We start from the raw sequence: 18288 nt of genomic DNA on the forward strand, positions 1-18288 counted from the left end.
TTTTTCCTACTATGAATGTCAATCGCTACTCTTAAAGGGATAGTTCACCCAAAAATAAAAATTCTGTCATCATTTACTCACCCTCAAGTTGTTCAAAATCTGTATGAATTTCTTTCTTCTGCTGAACATAAAGGAAGATATTTTGAAGAACGTTTGAAACCAGGCTTCTTTGGGGCACCATTGACTTCCATAGTAGGGAAAAAAATAGTCAATGGTGCCCCAAAACAGATTCTTCAAAATATCTTTCTTTATGTCCAGCAGAAGAAAGAAATGTATACAGGTTTGGAACAACATGAGGGTGAGTAAATGACAGAATTTTTGGGTGAACTATACCTTTAACTAATCCTGTTTTTGGTTTTTTTTTTTTTTTTTTTACAGTCTGTGGTATTACGCAATGATAAAAACAACAGGCGCATATGTAACCTCATTACACCTATCTCTGTTAATCTGCAATATTTACTGTATATCACGTGACTATCAGCACTCTCACTCCGAGCTACTGCTTGAAAGAAAGGTGATCTATTAGCTTAATAATCAAATCATTTTAAATATTTATATTAATTATTATTTATATAAAATATTAATTAATTATTATTTATATATATATTAAATAAGTAATTTAATTTTTTTTTGATTATTTAAAATTGTATTTATTAAAAAATTATTTAAAATTTAATTTTAATTAAATAGTTGTTGTGTATATCGGCTATAATATATAGTAAATACATTATTATTATTTATTACATGACGTATGGAAAACTATACGTGCATTTAGGGTATTTTAGCACAGTGTTTATTATTCATTTAAGACCTGATATCTCCGAAGCGCTTTCTTGAAAGAAACTCACCTGTTGTTAGTCGTTGTCATGGCAACGAATCTTGGGGGTTTCCCTAATTGTGACGTAAGGGGATTTCCACCCACCAGACAGGACCACTAGAAATCAAGAGAAAAGTGAAAGAAGTACGAGAGCGAGTTGTTTGTCATGTCACAATCGTTAGCGAACGAGCCAGCGATAAAGCGGTCTCCATCTTTCTCTCGAGATTTCTTTCCAAAAGGCTTCCGTTAACTTCAGAGCTTCCAAAAAAGAAAAAGAAAAAAAAACAGGCGAAGCACCCGGAAATGAGTCCATAACGCAAGTCTGAAGATCTGGACGCAGTTTCGGTGGATTTTCTCGTTCTGAGATTCAACACAATAACGACTTACGAGTGCGTGTAGAAACCAAAGAGACTCTTTTATTCTTCACTGGGCTTGCGATGAGAGACATGAGCATTCAAAACGGCACAGCGGAAAATGGAGGTCAGTTCACTTTCTTACACTTCGGCCCTGTTGTCACTCTGATTCAGCATGTTTTAGGAATATTTCCTCTGTTTTGAGAATAATACTGCATATGATGCATTGAACTTGAACTAAGGATAACAATCGACATATCACGTTATATTACGTTTTATGACACTAAAGTATCATCGAAAGTGAGTTGTTTTCTAAGAGAAGTGGGTGTTTCCAAAGTTATGGGCCTGTATCGAAACAATAACACAGGCCCGCGAATGTCTTTCCTGTTTTATTGTCTCGAAAGGTTATAATGGTTTAGTATGTTTCTGCTGTAATGCGATCGAAAAGCGTGTTTATCATCTGATGTGTGTTTTTGACTCATTGTAGCGGGTTTGTTTATTGCCTGATAATAAAGACGAGCTGTTGCAGACACGTTTTTTTAATGACATTGTTTGTCCTTAACTGCTAGTTTTATGTTATATAAATAAATAACATGTTGCTTTCAGTTTCGTTTTCCGGAAATGCGCATGTTTAACCGTTTTTGTCTTGTTTTTCTCTCCCGTCTCCCTGTGCAGCTTTGGATCTAGGTGAGTACAGAAGTGACGTCATTGTGAGGTGACCTTGGTTGCCCGCTTCTCTGTCCTTTTCCTTAATATGCTGCTTGTTTTATGGTTTTAAAGGGATAGTTCAACAAAAAATTAAACTTGTGTCATTATTTATTCACATTTGACCCAATGACTTTCCATGGAACACTAAAGGAGATGTCATCCAGCATGACAGCCTCAGTTACCATCTTTTTCCATACAGTGAAAGCACGAGACTATCATCTGCTTTTGTGTTCCATGGAAAAAAAAAAGTGAATGATGACTTTTACTTTCTAAGTGATCTCTTGATCTACAGCTTGTGTTTATATTTATCAAAACTCTCTCTGAACAGACCTTATAAATGAGTATCTTTTGGAGAAAACAACCAAAGCGCCAAGTCAGCCGACGCTCCCTGGTCCTCCTCCTCCTCCGCCTGAGGACCAAGACATCCAACCAGCTGATCCTCCACCTAGAAGCAGGAGAAGCGCCACAGTGTTGGTCTCCAGAGGAGCAGGGCCACACACAAGTCTTTCTGATGTAAAAGTAAAACCAACCGTAAGTGTGGTTGTCTTATCAGTTGCTATAGCAGGCATTACTATTATTATTTTTCATGCTTTTTTGAAACCCTTAAGGAATAGTTCACCCCATAACTTTTACTCAGGATCTTTGCCAGGATTTTACAAAAAAAAACACCAATTGCTGCTCAAAACTAGCCCAAATCCAGCCCAATTGCATTTCAGGAGGCCCCCTTCCTAGGAAATTGTGTTCCAGGGGGTAAAATCTGCTTTTTTTGGTGGGGTTCCCCTGGTAAAATTAGCATTCCAGGGGCTAAATATTTTGTTATTTGGGGTCGCTGGGGTCGGGCATGAAAAACAGTCCGTGGCAACAGTGTAAAAGTAGCCCAATTCCTGCGGGCTTGGCAACACTGACCCTTATGTCAACTTGTACGACTTTATTTCATCTGCGAAACACACATTTTGAAGAATGTTAACCGAATAGATTTGGTGACCATTGACTTTCATTGTATGGGAAAGAAAAAAAATGGATCGGAAAAAAAAAAGTTGTAGCGCTCTCAGTTGGAAAAATTCTCTTTTCCTTCAGGTGCGTAGAACCAAAAAAGATATACTTGAGCAAAACAGAAAAAAATGGCTGACCACACGCTGAATCCAAAAAAGACTGAAGTCTAGAAAAATACAATATTTATTTTGTTAATTGCATGATGCAATAATCTTCTTTATGTTCCTCAGAAAAAAGATACTGGTTTAGAACAAAATAATGACAATTTTAATTTCTGGGTGAACTTCCCCTTTAACCCTAACATTGAGTAAATTTGGTGCATAACTCATCCCACATGGACATGAATGATGCTTCAAATTCTGTGGCTTACTGAGTAGCTCATTTAGTGAATTAGTCACTTGCCATACGTGCTGTCTTGCTTTTATTGGTAGATATCGAAACTTGTTCATGACAGCAAGCTTTATTACCCTCAGATGGGTGCCTGTAATTCGATGCCTACTTTCAGTTAGCGTTCTCTCCACTCATGATTCTTTCCCCCATACAAAGGCAGACAGGCACATACCCTCCTCTCTGCTTCTCACTTTCTCATTGGCTGGTTTTTTCGATCAGCTATGTGAGCTTCCTGTTTCTTCACCATGCTCCTTCGGGCTCTTCTCAGCGGTTCTTTGTGTAAGCGATCTGAGTCCATTATCAGGCATGTCCAGACTTGGTATTTGTCTGTTGTTTCCTCAAAAATTCAGTATTCTGAAGCTTGTTGCTATATTTGTTTTTATAATCATGCTCTTTGTGTTCTTTTTCTTTGAATGTTCTGCATGTGTCAAACAAACTGTTAATCACTCTCTCGTTTTTTCTCCCTCTGTCTTTTGCACACTCACTTTCTCTTTCTCTCTCTCACTGTTGTTTGACATTAGTTTAATTTTTTTAGTGCTGAGAGTGATCTGTATGTGTATTGTTTGTCTTTCCATTAATGATTTCAAATATTGGAAAGTCCGAACAGGAACATGTGATTTCAATGTGGCAGTAAAACAAGCTGGTTTTCAGTATGTGGTTTTCTGAACCCTTTGTGTTGTTGATTCATTGTGCAGGTGTTTGAAAATAAATTATTCAGGGATTGGCAGGCCATTTATTTTATCCAAATAAGTAACCCTTTTGGCATTGCTTAATTTATCCATTTGTTTAAATATTTTATCTCTTGCTTTGTTCATTTGTTTGTTAATTTATTTGATATCGGGAAATCTAGCGGTAAATGGCCATGCACATCAAAGACAATCTATTACAATAACGATAAAGTTTTAATAATCTTTCAAATTCTGTAAGAATAGGAATGTCCACGACGCAATTATGATAACGACACTGAGGAACAGTAGCACTGGAATCACTTTCAGAGCGTTTTTTTTTTTTTTTAGCTGATGAGCGATAACTTTTACAGCCAGTCAGAATCCACCCAACTTTAAAAAGCATTTAAAGTGTGAGACGACAAAACTCCATTGCATTCTTACAAAAAACAGTGTAATCATGCATCGGTGTGGACACTAATAAACAGTGTTTGGCGTGACGCATTACAAGTAACTCGAGGTACGTAATCAGATTACTTTTTCAAGTAACTAGTAATGTAACGCATTAAATTTCTGAGTTGCTTTTTCAAATGAGTAACACAAGTTTTCGCATTTATTGACTGATATCTCTCCTCTCCCCATGCTGATAAAAATCAGTAAGTGCAGAGGTGTCATGTGTGCTGTGTAAACATGATAATTATTGTAGTTCTAGACTAAATGTGAGCAGGCATTTACTCATCTCACTTGCACAAAAACAGATTCACTGTTCTTCAAAATAAATAAAATCAGTGAAATGCAAAGTCAGAATATTACACAAAATTAAATGCATATAATCTCACTACATTGACCAATGTACTTGCTGCTGACCTTCGATGATTCAGTTAAACCATAAGCAAAAATTACTTTTGATTTTTTTGTTTTTATTGGTGAAGTGTTGCATTTTCTTATCCTGAATCCTATTCTTCTGCGGTCCAGAATGGCAGCACAGCTGAAAGGTTCGAGCTGTGCCCTCTACTGTACACGTGTGAATTTGCTTCAGCCTTATTATGTCAATTTTGGTGTGAAAGCGTCTTTACATTTGCCCCAAAATATAACTTTTTTTTTGCTTTTAAAAAAAAGTAATGCAAAAGTAATGTAACGCTTTACTTTTCTTAAAATCTAGTTACGTTTTAAGGGAGTAACACAATATTGGGTTACACTTTATTTTACAGTGCTGTAGTTACATTGTAATTACTCAGATAAGTACTGAATAACTATGAATTAACTACTTGTACTTACTATAGAGTCACAGTTAGGGTTAGGTTTAGTTACTTGTAATTAGCCTTTCGCCGAGCCCCGCCCCCCTTAGTTACTGTTGCTTTGTTCGACAAGCCGTGGCGCTGTCACTCCACACGCAGTGAAAAATACATCGCGGAACAAAGAGGATACTGACCACACATCGACAGACAAGACAGAGTAGGTTACTTATGATATTAAACAAAGTCCCAGCTTTCAAACCGTGTAGTTATTAAAGAAATTCAAACAATAAAAACAGTTTTGTTGCTCTTTAATGTGTCGTGACCATGGTCATGACAGATTGCTGTAGATCCTCAGCTCAACCGCTCGTAAAAACCGATAATCTCTTCCTATTAGTCCATGAACATGAGAATGAATGTTGTTTCAAACGCGGAAAGACGTCAATACACAACATTTTTTCAAGTTTAACTCCACCAAGGTTAATCTTTTAACTACTGGCTGCTTTGTCGGACAAAATGGCGGATGCGGCGTTCTGATTGGTTAGATCGATTGTCAATCAAACTCCGGGCGAAAGGTCAATTATGCATAATTTACTAACGTGTCACTATGGCACTGTAAAATAAAGTGTTACCCAATATTGTAATGCATTACTTTTCAAAGTAACTTTCCCCAACACTACTAATAAAATTACCATTATAGTTATCTTTATAGTTATTGTTCTTGGTGTGATCAAGCCTTTATTCTGTTAAAAATGGTTTAGAACACATTAGCAACCACATAGCAACACCCTGAACCACTCAGAACACCTGCATAGTAACACCTTGGCAACCACCTGTAAAATCCTAGTAACCCATAGTGACATTATTAAAAACTACACGGAACACTTTAGCAATATAGCAACACTTTAGCCATATGGCAAAAAACTGGCAACCTTATAGCTACTGTATAGTAACTTGCTAAAAACATTCAGAAACCTTATAGCAATGTCCTGGCAACCACCTAGAACAACTTTTGTTCGGAGAAGCGCGATTCATTTTCTTCAAATGCAAACATTTAGTTTGTCTTTTTTCACAGAATCCATACAGCTTTGACCAGACTCCAACCACGCAGACTGATGGTATGGCATCAATGCATCCCATGCGAGGCCACAAAGGGCCATCTCAGCGACGTGGACAGGCATCGTTACCGCCCCAGTGTCTTCATCCTCAGCAGTCGGGAACAGAACTCCTGGAGCGCTTCCTGGAAAAGCCAGAGCTGGTGGTGGTGGAGCAGCCAAAGGAGCGTGGCATGCGATTTCGCTATGAGTGCGAAGGACGATCAGCGGGCAGCATCCTTGGAGCCTCCAGCACTGACTCCAGCAAAACCTTGCCTGCTATTGAAGTAAGTCAAAGGAAGAACTTTTGACAAGGGTGCTAATGAATGAGCTGGAGCTGGATTTTTATCATCTTATTAGACCATGTTAACTTCTCATTTAATTTCCATTGTCCATTCATATTTTTCCATTTACATGAATTTGAAATTAATTTGAGCACCTTATTTGATGTAGTGGGTGCGTCTGGAATGCACCGACTATCCCAAGACACTGGGGCTTCCCCCATTATGGTTTTGTGGTGTTATATGTGAAATCAAGTTAAACTTGTCAGTGCAGTTAAAAATGAAATCTCCCTGGAGAGGTGTGCGATGCGTGGGCTCTGACGGAGGGAATTACCTTTAAACCACACAAATAAACATATTCACCAGTCATTTTTGCCATTGACAAAATGTCCATACATGGGTACTTTCAACAAAGGAGCCTGTGCCAACAATGCAAGCACAAAGAACCCATGCAACCAGTGTTCTAAAAACAAAAGTAAAACTTTATTTCATCTTTTTACCTATTTTTAGATTCAAGGCCCAATTGATAATATCAAGAAAGTGATGGTCACAGTGTCTCTTGTGACAAAGGATATCCCTTACCGCCCACACCCACACTGCTTGGTTGGCAAAGACTGTTCAGATGGCATCTGTGTCATCCACATCAATCCCCACAACGCTCGTCGACACAGGTATTTTTCTGTTATGCTCAATTTTTTGGGAGATTGCATGCTTAGCAGAACGTGATCTTAGTGTAAAAATGTTATTTCCTGCCTGAGTATGTTGGTGTTTTCCAGCTTTGCCAATCTGGGCATCCAGTGTGTGCGGAGGAAGGAACTTGATGCCTCACTGAAGAGGAGGAGGGAAAAGAAAATCGATCCTTTTAACAGTGAGTTGTTGAATTATATTGCAGGCTCACTAGCTGGGTTTCCATTACAGATTTGTGCAATACTTTTGCAATATTTTAGTATGCAATATGTAGATAAAAAAATAAACTATTGTGAAATGACAGCATTTCCATTAACTGATGTTATTCGACCTCTCGTGATAAGTCTTTCCAAAAATCATGACAACGGTTGTCAGTAAGTTTAAGTATATCGCAGCCACTGCACTAGCCATTATGTTTAACCAAAGAAGGCGTAGGTGTGTTATCCAAGCATTTATGGCAAGGAAATCCCCTTATACTTGGCAGTGGCCACGTATGAGGGTTTTCTGGGTGTTTCTCCCTCTTATCTTGATAAATTGTTGCCTGTATTTGTTGTTTAGAATCCAGTATTCCCGTAATTCATTTGTCTTTTGTGAGTTTAACAAAGAACTTTGTCTCGTCTTCTGTTCAGACATACCACACCATCTTTAAAGAATGATTGACTTTTACATACGCCAGGTGACCTGTAAATATGGGAGTTTTTGCCAAATTGACGTGTTTCCATTGGGTGTATTCGCAATTTCAATTTGCGCAGTTTAAAGGGTAATGGAAATGCAGCCAATGAACAGAAATGGAACGTCATATACAAGTAGCAACTCTCTACGCGACATGAAGTGCACTTGACCATCATGTTGCTAAGTTAACAGCACAATACTCCAAGCATAAAATACATATTCAGTTCAAGTTTATTTGTATAGTGCTTTTCACAATACATCTTGTTTCAAAGCAGCTTTACAGAAAATGCTTGTTGACACTTGACATTTGACTTGACATTCGATATTCAACAGTATTCTTGACATTTGATATTCAACAGTGCTTTAATCTGCCTGCATTGACACTATTCTTTAAGAGCTGCTGTGCAGCCAAATTATACACCAGTTATCACTGTAAAGCTGCTTTGACACAATCTGCATTGTAGAAAGTGCTATATAAATAAAGGTGACTTGACTTGACTTGATTATACATATTAGGTAAATTAGCAAATTTTTTTATTTATCAATTTTTGTCACTGAGGTCAATACCATATTCTCATTAGGTTTTGGAACAGGTTCTAATAACGCTGTAGCTGAGTATGAACATCTGTTCAATGTTTTTATCTTGTTCTCCCCCAGCGGGCCACTCTAAGAGCATTGAGGACATGGACATGAACGTGGTGAGATTGTGTTTCCAGTGTGAGCTGGAACGAAAGGACGGAGACAGGATGCCCCTTGCCCCTGTGGTTTCCAACCCCATCTACGACAAGAGTAAGAGCATGATATATGTTAGGCCAAAAACATACTCTACCTAATTGCTTAGTTTGGTTCCTGGGAGATAATTTTTGTTTTTTTGTCTGGTTAGAGGCGACCACAACAGCAGAGCTGAAAATCAATCGGCTTAATGTGGTCAGAGGCCCCTGCACAGGAAAAACTGAAATTTACATGCTCTGTGACAAAGTGCAGAAAGGTAAATGAACTTGAAAGGCACATTTAATTGCTCAGATTCCTATTACATCTCACTATGATGCTATTTTTTGACATAACTGTTGGACTAAAAGGATTAATTTGTATATCTGGAAACCTCCATAGATGACATTGAGATAATCTTCAGCACGGAGGACTGGGAGGGCAAGGCTGAGTTTGCTCAGACAGATGTCCACAGACAAATCGCCATTGTCTTCAAGTCTCCACCATTCAGGGAGCAGAATATATCTGAAGAGGTGGAGGTCAACGTGTGTCTACGCCGCATGTCTGACCGGATGGACAGCGAGCCTGTCAAGTTTACCTATGTTCCAGACAACGCAGGTGAGTTATCAGACATGGGTGAATGTTGTGAGGAATTTATTGTCAAAATCAAAAGATAAAGATATTATTATTATTATTAAATTAATGTTATCCCATTAAAGACACTGGGATAGGCTCCAGCATCCTTGCGACTCTACAGAGCATAAGCGGTTTAGAGAATGAATGGATGACTATTTATATTAAATCTTTAGAGGTTTTTCTTCTTCTATCAAGATAAACAAATATAAAAAGTATTACAAAATCTACCACAATATAAACACTACTGTTCAAAAGTTTGGGGTGAGTAAGATTTGTGAGAGAAGTCTCTTTTGCTCAGCAAGGCTGCATTTATTTGATCAAAATGCAGTCTTTTTGTGAAATATTATTACAATTTAAAATAACTGTTTTTTTTATTTTAATATATTTTAAAATGTAATTTATTTCTGTGATGCAAAGCTGAATTTTCAGCATCATTACGCCGGTCTTCAGTGTCATCAATCTAATATGCTGATTTGTTGCTTAAGATACATTTGTTATCATTGTTGAAAAAAATTGTACTGCATAATTTTTTTGAGAAACAATGATATATATTTTTCCAGGATTCTTTAATGAATATAAAGTTCAGAAGAACAACATTTATTTGAAATAAAAATTGAAATCTTTATTATCATTTTTGATCAATTTAACGATCGCAAGCTTTTGAGCTATTTTTTTTTTTTAGCATTATGATAGAGATTTTAGCTGAGTCATATGGTAGAAAAGATTTTCAAAAGTCCTAGAAATGTTCGTTATGTGGGGCTTTTAAGGTGCTTGTTTAAAAGTAGTGGCATACAAAAGCAGACCAGTAGGATGGATAACTGAAGCCAAAAGCCTCAGATTGAGATATGAATCATCTTCTCTCTTGTCTAGTTTCTAAAATATTGCAAAAGAAGGCGTGTCACCATGTCAGTTATTCAAGGGGATTTATAAATAGGCAGCATTATGCTAGTTTAAACTGAAAGTATGCATGAGGAAACTCTAATGCTTCATAAAAGGTCTTCTATTGTCTACAGAACACAAATGATTCTTTTATAATCTCTGCCTTTTTATCCAGTGCCATCGCATGCTCATGTCACCCTATAACACTGAAGGGAGGTTAATTTGATTTACACTTTTGGTCTGCAGATCCCTACGGAGTGAACCGCAAGAGGAAAATAAAATCGGACACAGCGTTCAGCGAGCCGTGCAGCGTTCCTCAAAGTAAGGATGTTTTTGAAAGGAAACTGACACCTTAATATCATTCTCTGAAACTTTGTTGACTACATCAGTGTTTTATCTTCCCTGCTTCCTCAGGTCAAGACATCATCGTGAACGAACCCAGCATGCCACAGCATTTTGACCCGTTCTACGCTCTTCCCGATTGTAACATTCCCAATGCTTCCATGCCAATCACTGTTCCAGATGGAGGCATCCACATGCAATCCCAGGGCATGGAGGAAATTCACTATAATGAAGACTTTAAACAAGAGGACAGTTGTATTAGCATGGACCCAGAGGCTTTGGAAACCTTCTTCCAAGGCATTTCCCAGTGCTTGATTCAGCCAGGTTCAGAGCAGCTTTTAAGTCAGATCCTTGATTTCAACTTAAGTTTTGATGGCACAGATACAAACTCAAACGTCAACCAAACTATGATAAACATGGCTTCTATAAATGACGCACACTTCAGTCAGATGGTGAATGAGAATCAGGCCTATCCAGCAGATCTGGAGAACATCGAAGGCCTCGTTTTCTCCCCCGTGAAGAGCGAGAATGACCTAGAGCATTGAAAACCACTGTGGACTGACTATTGAGACTTTGGACATACAGTCACTGCTGACTATAAAATCATTTCGGACCAGGAAAAGACTAAGTCAAACTTGTGACTGACTGCCAAACCTGTTCAGTTGGTACTATGACTTCCAGTTTTGGTAATCTGTGCATACTAATGAAGTAAATCACCTTCTCAGCAGCTGGTCTTGAAAATGGACAGTAAACCGAGGCTGACGAAAGGCAGGAGAAGCATGTAGTCATTGCATTTCTAGTAAAAAGGGAGCAACTAATGCTGCTCAAACTGCTTGTAATGTGCCTGTTATGAAATGTGTCTGTCATTTTGCTAATTTATTTAAGCCATTAGTATCGAGTAGATGGCCCCAGACCCTAAATTCACTAAAATATTTAAGTGTTATATATGTATTTGTTTTGAACATTTCTGAGCAGTTCAACCATAGAGGAATTTCAATGAACAGCATTAAGGGGACAAAATTAGACATGATTCTGAAGTAGCAGTTGGATTCATTCATGTAGGTCATACCAATCTGACACCATGTTCAAGCTAGATGTGACGCGCGAAGTGATTAAAACCCCCTTTTTTTTTTTTTCGTCTAATCATCAACAATTAAAATCCACCACCAAATCCTCTGCCCATTGCTGGCCATTAGTAGTTCCTAATAAAAAACATAGTGTCTAATCATGATATCTGGTTAACCAGTTAGCACTATGCTAAGCTGTAAGTGTCCACAAAGACTATAGAATAATGCTGCTTTCACGTCACCTCGTATTTACCGGATTCTTGAAATGACAACACGTGATGTTATATTCGGAGCTGTTCACGTCCTCAGACTGGGAGTTATGCGTTTCCATGGCACCACTATCAACGCCTAAATGAATCTACAGCGGTCAGGTGGTACAGCGGCCACGTGGTACATGTGGGAGCTTTCAGAAAACTCCCAGCTTACAAGCTGTAATTACGAGCTCTATGAGGACGTGAACGCTTTTTACAAGTTAGAATCTCGTAACTACAGGAATTACGAGGCCACGTGAACGCACCTTAACACAAGACGTGTCACTCTTGGGAGCCAATCGCCGACTGGTAAAGTCATCGCGTCACTTCAGCGGCCGTTAGAATCACCGGTTTCTATAGAAACAGTCAGACGCGCATTTAGGTCTGCGCATGCGCATTAGCTTGATCCAGCCTGAAATATAGTTTTTTTTTTTTTTCATGATTTGAGCGTTTAGAAACTAAATTTATGAGCCGGTTGTTGTTAGATTTCATTGGTGATTTCAGATATGAAATTTAATAGTAAGGTTTGCGAACAGTTTTGGAGAATTTGATGTTTCCCCATTCAAAGTGATTTGAATGATGCCCAGGATGCCCGAGAGGCGTTTCAAAGATGGCTGCCGAGTGAAATGACTTGTCTTAAAGGGACTTTGGTGTCCATTCACACAAAATGTGTTTTTGCATTCTTATGAGTTGCTTTTCCATTGTTGTTCTCTGTAAACATGCGATAGATTGAGGTTTGATTGTTGCGTTCGCAGCTTGCTTCATTTGGAGCATCTTGTGCATGGCAAAAATGCATTCTGTGTGAAAGTCTCCTTGACTTGCTAACTGAAATTTTAGTTTTCTTACTTAAACCGCAAAGAAAGGGAAATGTTTCATTTGAATTTGTCTGGCTTTGGTTGTATAGTATCATATGTAATGTGAAATGCATTATGTTCATGACATCTCTAATCAGGCACCTAAAAATGGTTTCAGCCAATGGAATTACTTTGGTGTATAAGGGGATTGGATTCTGTTGGGGACTAGTATTTTGCACGAACACAATTAGGTACTTTAATCAAACAGTTAGCTGCTATCATACAAATAGTTTAAACAAGATTCATTCAATCGATGTCAATGTGAATACACCTTAAGGTTTGTGAAGAGCAATTTTGAGTGTTATTGCTTTTTTTTTGGTTAGCCCCGCCCACTGAGAAAATGTAATTGGTCTAAAATTCCAAATTAGTTGTATATTAAACATCAAATATGTTCTTATTGGCTGCATTTTTGCTTTCACTGGAAACTTGTCTGGTTACGTCATGCTGTGAAGTTATACAGGAAACTGAAATGAATGTTGTCAAAACGAGTCAGTGGCAAAAAGATTTTAGCGCTTTTATCTGTGTTGTAACTACATTTAAGTGCACATCAACATTGAAGGAAGCTGGATTCACAATCTTAATCATTTCGTTCATTTATACACACATATATATATATAATGTCTGTAATACTGCTGTGGTTCTAATTGTGCTGTGTAAAAATCCTCCAAATATTGTCGCTTTATGCTTCTTATAGTGTTGTTGCAGTTTATATTAAAATTATGTGTTTTGAAAATATGAATATTTTGACTCCCATTTGGTTGTCCCCATGTTAGTCACCGGATGAATCATAATTTCTTCCTATCTTGAGAGTAGGCAAAAGTCTACGGCCAAAGTCCAACCAAATCAACCCTGCAAACTCTTGATTTTACGTGTGTTTCCCGATTCAACATACACAAGGGAACCAGATAATGAAGTGCAGTCACTTCCTCATTCACTAGTGTTATTGCTGTGCTTTGTTGCACTTCTCTGATACTATATATAGTGTTCAAAACAATAGCCACACACATTGAACCTGTCACAATCTCTGATAAAATAGCCTCCCACAGTTTTTCACTTAACTTTATTTAGACATGATTCTCAAATGGTTCTGTTTTTAAAAGTTCATTTTTTTCATTATGACCTAATATCTGAAAATGTCTGTTTTAACAAAGGATGTGTGTGTAGAGCTCTCGTGACAAGTGATTTCCCACACCCGTCCACATGACTCATGACCCTTAAAACTACTAATGTTAGCAGCGTGCTCTCTCTCTCTCTCTCTGTGTGTGTGTGTGTGTGTGTGTATATATATATATATCGCAACTTCAGACTAACAAGCTTTAGGGAAATTATGCCTCACAGAAAGTCCAGTATTGGGCAATAGTTCCATACTGTAATTAAGTATGTGGCGCCAAAAGTAAACAGAAAATTTGCACTCATAAAATAACTAGTTGCATTAATTATTTTTGTAATGTAAATTTATAAATGTAATTTTTTTTTGGAGTGTAGAGTGTAACCTAATACTATCGTAGGCCTACTGCTTACTGAACGCAGTATCTCACGAGCAAGACTGCTTTCATCACAAAAAATGTGACATATATTTTATACACTTTTAAATCAAAAGGTTAATGAGCAACTTACAAATTTAGACCTAATATTGCCACTTACTTGTGTATATTTTCTTCTTTCACCGCCAACTATCCAGACGAAGTCAAAGTAAAATCAACCGTCGAGTCTCTGCGCAGCAAACGCAGCAATGGCTCTTCGTTCCAATCTTTGAACTGAGTGAATGATTCAACGAGTCATTCATAAATACAGTCACTTGTCGGTTGTCGCTACCCACTGACGTAAACATATTTTCAGTGACCAGAACTAGCTGTTGTTTAATGTGCAATACCAATGAAAGGAAACCGTCTAAATGTGAATATCTTAAATTGTAAACTGTATAATAATAAACATCCTCATTATGTTGCATCAGGTTCAGATGGTTATAAAAAAATAACCGTTGGAATGTTCTGTATAAATTCTACGGAAGAGGATTAGGGCCAGGCAATAAAAAAAATAAAACCATCTCGAGATTAAAGTTGTTAAATTTCGAGAAAAAAGTCGTTAACTTTCAAGAAAAAGTCGAGATAAAATGTTGAGAATAAACTCATTAAATTACGAGAAAAAAACTCGTTAAATTTTGAGAAAAAACTCGTTAAATTATGAGAAAAATGTCGTTAAATTGAGAAAAAAGTCGAGATAAAATGTTGAGAATAAACTCGTTAAATTACGACATTTTATCTTGACTTTTTTTCTCGAATTTTAACATTTTTCTCATAATTTAACAAATTTGTTCTCGTAATTTAAGTTTTTTCTTGTAATTTAATGACTTTATTCTCAGCATTTTATCTCAACTTTTTTCTCGAAATTTAACAAGTTTTTTCTCGAAATTTAACAACTTTAATCTTGAGATGATTTTATTTTTTTATTATTGCTTGGCCCTAATCCTCTTCTGTAAAATTCTCATTATGTTTCCACAAAAAATAAATAAGTAAATAAATATATATATAAATAAAATAGAACCTAAAAAGAACATTAGGAGTTGGTTTCTTAAAAAATTATGCTGTTCCAGTTTCCAAACACAGTCAGAAAATAAGATATTCCAGTCAGACTGGAAAAAATGCATCTCTGAATGAATTTATTAAGTATAAATGACATATTTACAGAATACAAGCACATAGTTGATGGTGATGTTAATACAAAATAAATACATTATTGTTTATTGTTCAGACTGTATGACAGACAGAGAGAATGGCAGGGAAGAAAACAGTCATCATTTTTTCTCCACAATCTGAGGCTCTGAGAGCTTCTTAATGGTGAGCTCCTCCACAAACTTCTTCACCAAACTCTTGTGAAGAGGCTCTGGATCCTGAGAAAGAAAAAAACGGAGTGAGATTGCTCAGATGACAGTGAGCGGATATGCATTTATATTCCCGTTCATTTCATTACCTTCTTTTCCAGTAGTCTCTGTTTCTCTACTGCTTCCTCTAGACTCAAACCCACCCATTCAGCCTCCTCCTCTGGGATCTCAAACTGCTGCTTTTAAGAAATGTGAGAAAGGCAAATGGAGGAAAACACACAGGCTGATTATCAACACCATAGGCTGCAAATATACATCTCGTAATCAACTCAACTCACCTTGTAGCGGTTGTAGATTTTCTCCCCGCGAGATGGATCATCGGGAAACAGATCCGTGTCTTTCCGCGCCAGACGTAAAAGCATCGCACGTTTTAGATCCATTCCGAACTTGGAGTTCAAATCTTGCTTTGGGGTCTGCTTTAAAAGAAATACACACAAGATATGGACCAAATTTTGCTGTAAACTTTTCTCGTATAAATCGTTAAAAATGGATTTCTATCTGAACTGTTACAGTACATTGAACTGAATGACACTTTACACAAAAAATCTTTTACAATTTACATAGAAATGTAATCTGATTGCATTTCATACACAATAAAATATAAAAATATATACATATTCTATGTTTAGAAAATGACATTTTGTACAATAACGTAATTTAATAATAAATATAAAATAGTATTTTTAAATATAATAAAATATCTTTTCTTTTTTTTTTTTTTACAATATATTACATAAAAATATATTTTATTTTTTTATTTATATACAATTATCCTATTTTTTTTAAAATAATAAAACATACCAAATGCCACAAACTTTTAAAGATTAAATTAAGGATTTAATTTTTTAATATAGTAATAAATATACAATAAATAAAACTATTTTAAACATTAAATATTACATTTATAAACATAATATTATATAAAAATATTGTAATTTTTGTAAAATAATAAACATACTGAATGCCACAGACTTTTAAGGACTTCATAATTTTTTAATATAGTAATAAATATACAATAAATAAAACTATTTTAAACATTACATATTACACTATAAACATAATATTATATAAAAATATTGTAATTTTTGACAAATAATAAAACAAATAATAATAAAATAATAAAACATACCAAATGCCACAGACTTTAAGGACTTCATATATTTTTTTAATATAGTAATAAATATGCAATAAATAAAACTATTTTAAACATTAAATATTACATTATAAACATAATATTATATAAAATTATTGTAATTTTTGTAAAATAATAAAACACACTAAATGCCACAAACTTGTGAGGATTCTCACCTTCAGAATGTAGAAGTCGAAGCCAAAAGCGGCATCAATGAGGTCCAGGGTGCGAGCTGTGACTGTTACGGTGAACTTTTGGTCGAGGATCTCACTGTACAGCTCTCTGCTAAACAACTGTGGCTTCCAGGTTTTGCGCAGTCTTGTAGAGAGCTGATGCGATCGTTCATATCCACAAGCACATACCATATAATAATATGGGGTAAGTCATCTTCAAGTTACATTCTAATTCATGGACTATTCACATCAACTTAAATTCAGTATTACAGTCTTACCTTGTCACCTTTGGCATATCTAAAGCCAGATACCCAGCCTTCTCCACCCCAGAGTCCATCCTGTGATTCAGGCGGATAATAAACTGGGATAGGCACATCTTGGACTCGCTCTCTGTGCCCAGTTTCAGGATTGACTCTGTATTTGACTCCCAGGGGTTTCCAGTGCACTGGAGTAGGAGGGGTCGTGTCCTGCAGAGAGCGCAGGTAGTGCTGGGGTAGACGGGAATAGATGCCCGTCTGCAGCTTCAGGGCTTCCCATATTTTTGGTGGATACTTGTGTAGAGGCATTTTGATGGACAACACCTTAGAAAAGGGTTGAGAAACCTTAGAAAGGTACATGAAAAAATATTATATTAATTTACATTAAATACTATAGTGTTTTTGAACCATACTAGAGTAAAGTACTTGAATTAATTTGTTGTGGTAATTCTATAGTTGCTGTGGTAATATAACAACTATAGTAATATAAACAAATGACCCAATACTGTACTAAGTTTTCTACAACTATAGGGTATATTATACTACAATATACACTAAAGTTTACTGTAGCAAAAACTAAAGTATACTACAGTACTTATTAGTTTATCAGTTCATTATAATTAATACTACAGTATGCATTCATTAACAAAGTGTTATAATATATACAGTATACTACAATTTACTATAGTATGGTTCAAAAATACTATAGTATTTACTGTAACATACTATAGTATTTTTTTTTCTGTGGGGTCCATGCATTACACAATGTACACAAATAAATACATAAATAAATATTTAGATATACATACATATATATATATATATATATATTCTAGCTGATAAGCTAAAGCCTCAAAGATGCAAATATATGCTTTATAACATATAAATCTGAAAATGCAAAAATAATAAATATAAGCAAAAAGACTGTATACAGTTCAACACTCTTACCGGGGAATAACGCAATCGGAGAAAGTTTAATTTAATTTTACATGATCAGTATTAGCCTGCTAGCCTATCAATCCAGCACACGCTGTAAAGCTAACCAAGGGCACCCAACGTCATTTCCTATGACAGACACTTGTGTGAGAACTGCGATTGGTTGAGTGGAGTGTTTACTGCGCTGATTGGTTGTTTTCATGACTGAGTTTCCGGGTTTAATAAAAGTTATATTCTCGTAGTGTTCTAAAACAATACAGCATTTTAACTCAACATT

At 36.2% G+C, this 18288-nt stretch overlaps 2 protein-coding genes across 6 annotated transcripts; one reads left to right on the plus strand and one right to left on the minus strand.

Moving 5' to 3' along the window:
- The first annotated feature begins 940 nt into the window (after positions 1 to 940).
- On the plus strand, positions 941 to 13368 carry relb (v-rel avian reticuloendotheliosis viral oncogene homolog B). Its single transcript, XM_067365530.1, has 11 exons — positions 941 to 1297; positions 1846 to 1857; positions 2207 to 2409; positions 6237 to 6542; positions 7047 to 7207; positions 7313 to 7404; positions 8553 to 8684; positions 8779 to 8883; positions 9006 to 9221; positions 10365 to 10439; positions 10533 to 13368. The coding sequence occupies exons 1-11, from the start codon at positions 1255 to 1257 to the stop codon at positions 11003 to 11005; spliced, it is 1818 nt and encodes a 605-aa protein (XP_067221631.1). The 5' UTR covers positions 941 to 1254; the 3' UTR covers positions 11006 to 13368.
- Positions 13369 to 15274: 1906 nt separating this feature from the next.
- mrpl28 (mitochondrial ribosomal protein L28) lies at positions 15275 to 18143 on the minus strand. Of its 5 annotated transcripts, none has more exons than XM_067365831.1 (6): positions 18024 to 18143; positions 17097 to 17399; positions 16822 to 16974; positions 15792 to 15929; positions 15603 to 15692; positions 15275 to 15522 (listed from the first exon to the last, which is right to left on the minus strand). In XM_067365831.1, exons 2-6 carry the CDS (start codon positions 17382 to 17384, stop codon positions 15427 to 15429), a joined length of 765 nt encoding a protein of 254 aa, XP_067221932.1. In that variant the 5' UTR covers positions 17385 to 17399; positions 18024 to 18143; the 3' UTR covers positions 15275 to 15426. The 5 variants fall into 5 exon arrangements, with proteins under 5 accessions (XP_067221932.1, XP_067221936.1, XP_067221934.1 ...); XM_067365835.1 differs by having other exon boundaries at positions 15603 to 15689; positions 15792 to 15926; positions 17097 to 17420; XM_067365833.1 differs by having other exon boundaries at positions 15792 to 15926; positions 17097 to 17420.
- Between the last annotated feature and the right edge of the window lie 145 nt (positions 18144 to 18288).

This window comes from Chanodichthys erythropterus, chromosome 17 (assembly GCF_024489055.1).
Source record: "Chanodichthys erythropterus isolate Z2021 chromosome 17, ASM2448905v1, whole genome shotgun sequence".
Lineage (NCBI taxonomy): Eukaryota > Metazoa > Chordata > Actinopteri > Cypriniformes > Xenocyprididae > Chanodichthys > Chanodichthys erythropterus.

Coding starts and splice junctions, on each gene's coding strand:
- relb (XM_067365530.1), top strand. CDS start 1,255: ATGAGAGACATGAGCATTCAAAACGGCACAGCGGAAAATGGAG. Junction 6,543..7,046: donor AAACCTTGCCTGCTATTGAA/GTAAGTCAAAGG, acceptor ACCTATTTTTAG/ATTCAAGGCCCAATTGATAA. Junction 8,884..9,005: donor CTGTGACAAAGTGCAGAAAG/GTAAATGAACTT, acceptor AAACCTCCATAG/ATGACATTGAGATAATCTTC.
- mrpl28 (XM_067365831.1), bottom strand. CDS start 17,384: ATGCCTCTACACAAGTATCCACCAAAAATATGGGAAGCCCTGAAGCTG. Junction 16,975..17,096: donor GATATGCCAAAGGTGACAAG/GTAAGACTGTAA, acceptor CGATCGCATCAG/CTCTCTACAAGACTGCGCAA. Junction 15,693..15,791: donor AAATCTACAACCGCTACAAG/GTGAGTTGAGTT, acceptor ATTTCTTAAAAG/CAGCAGTTTGAGATCCCAGA.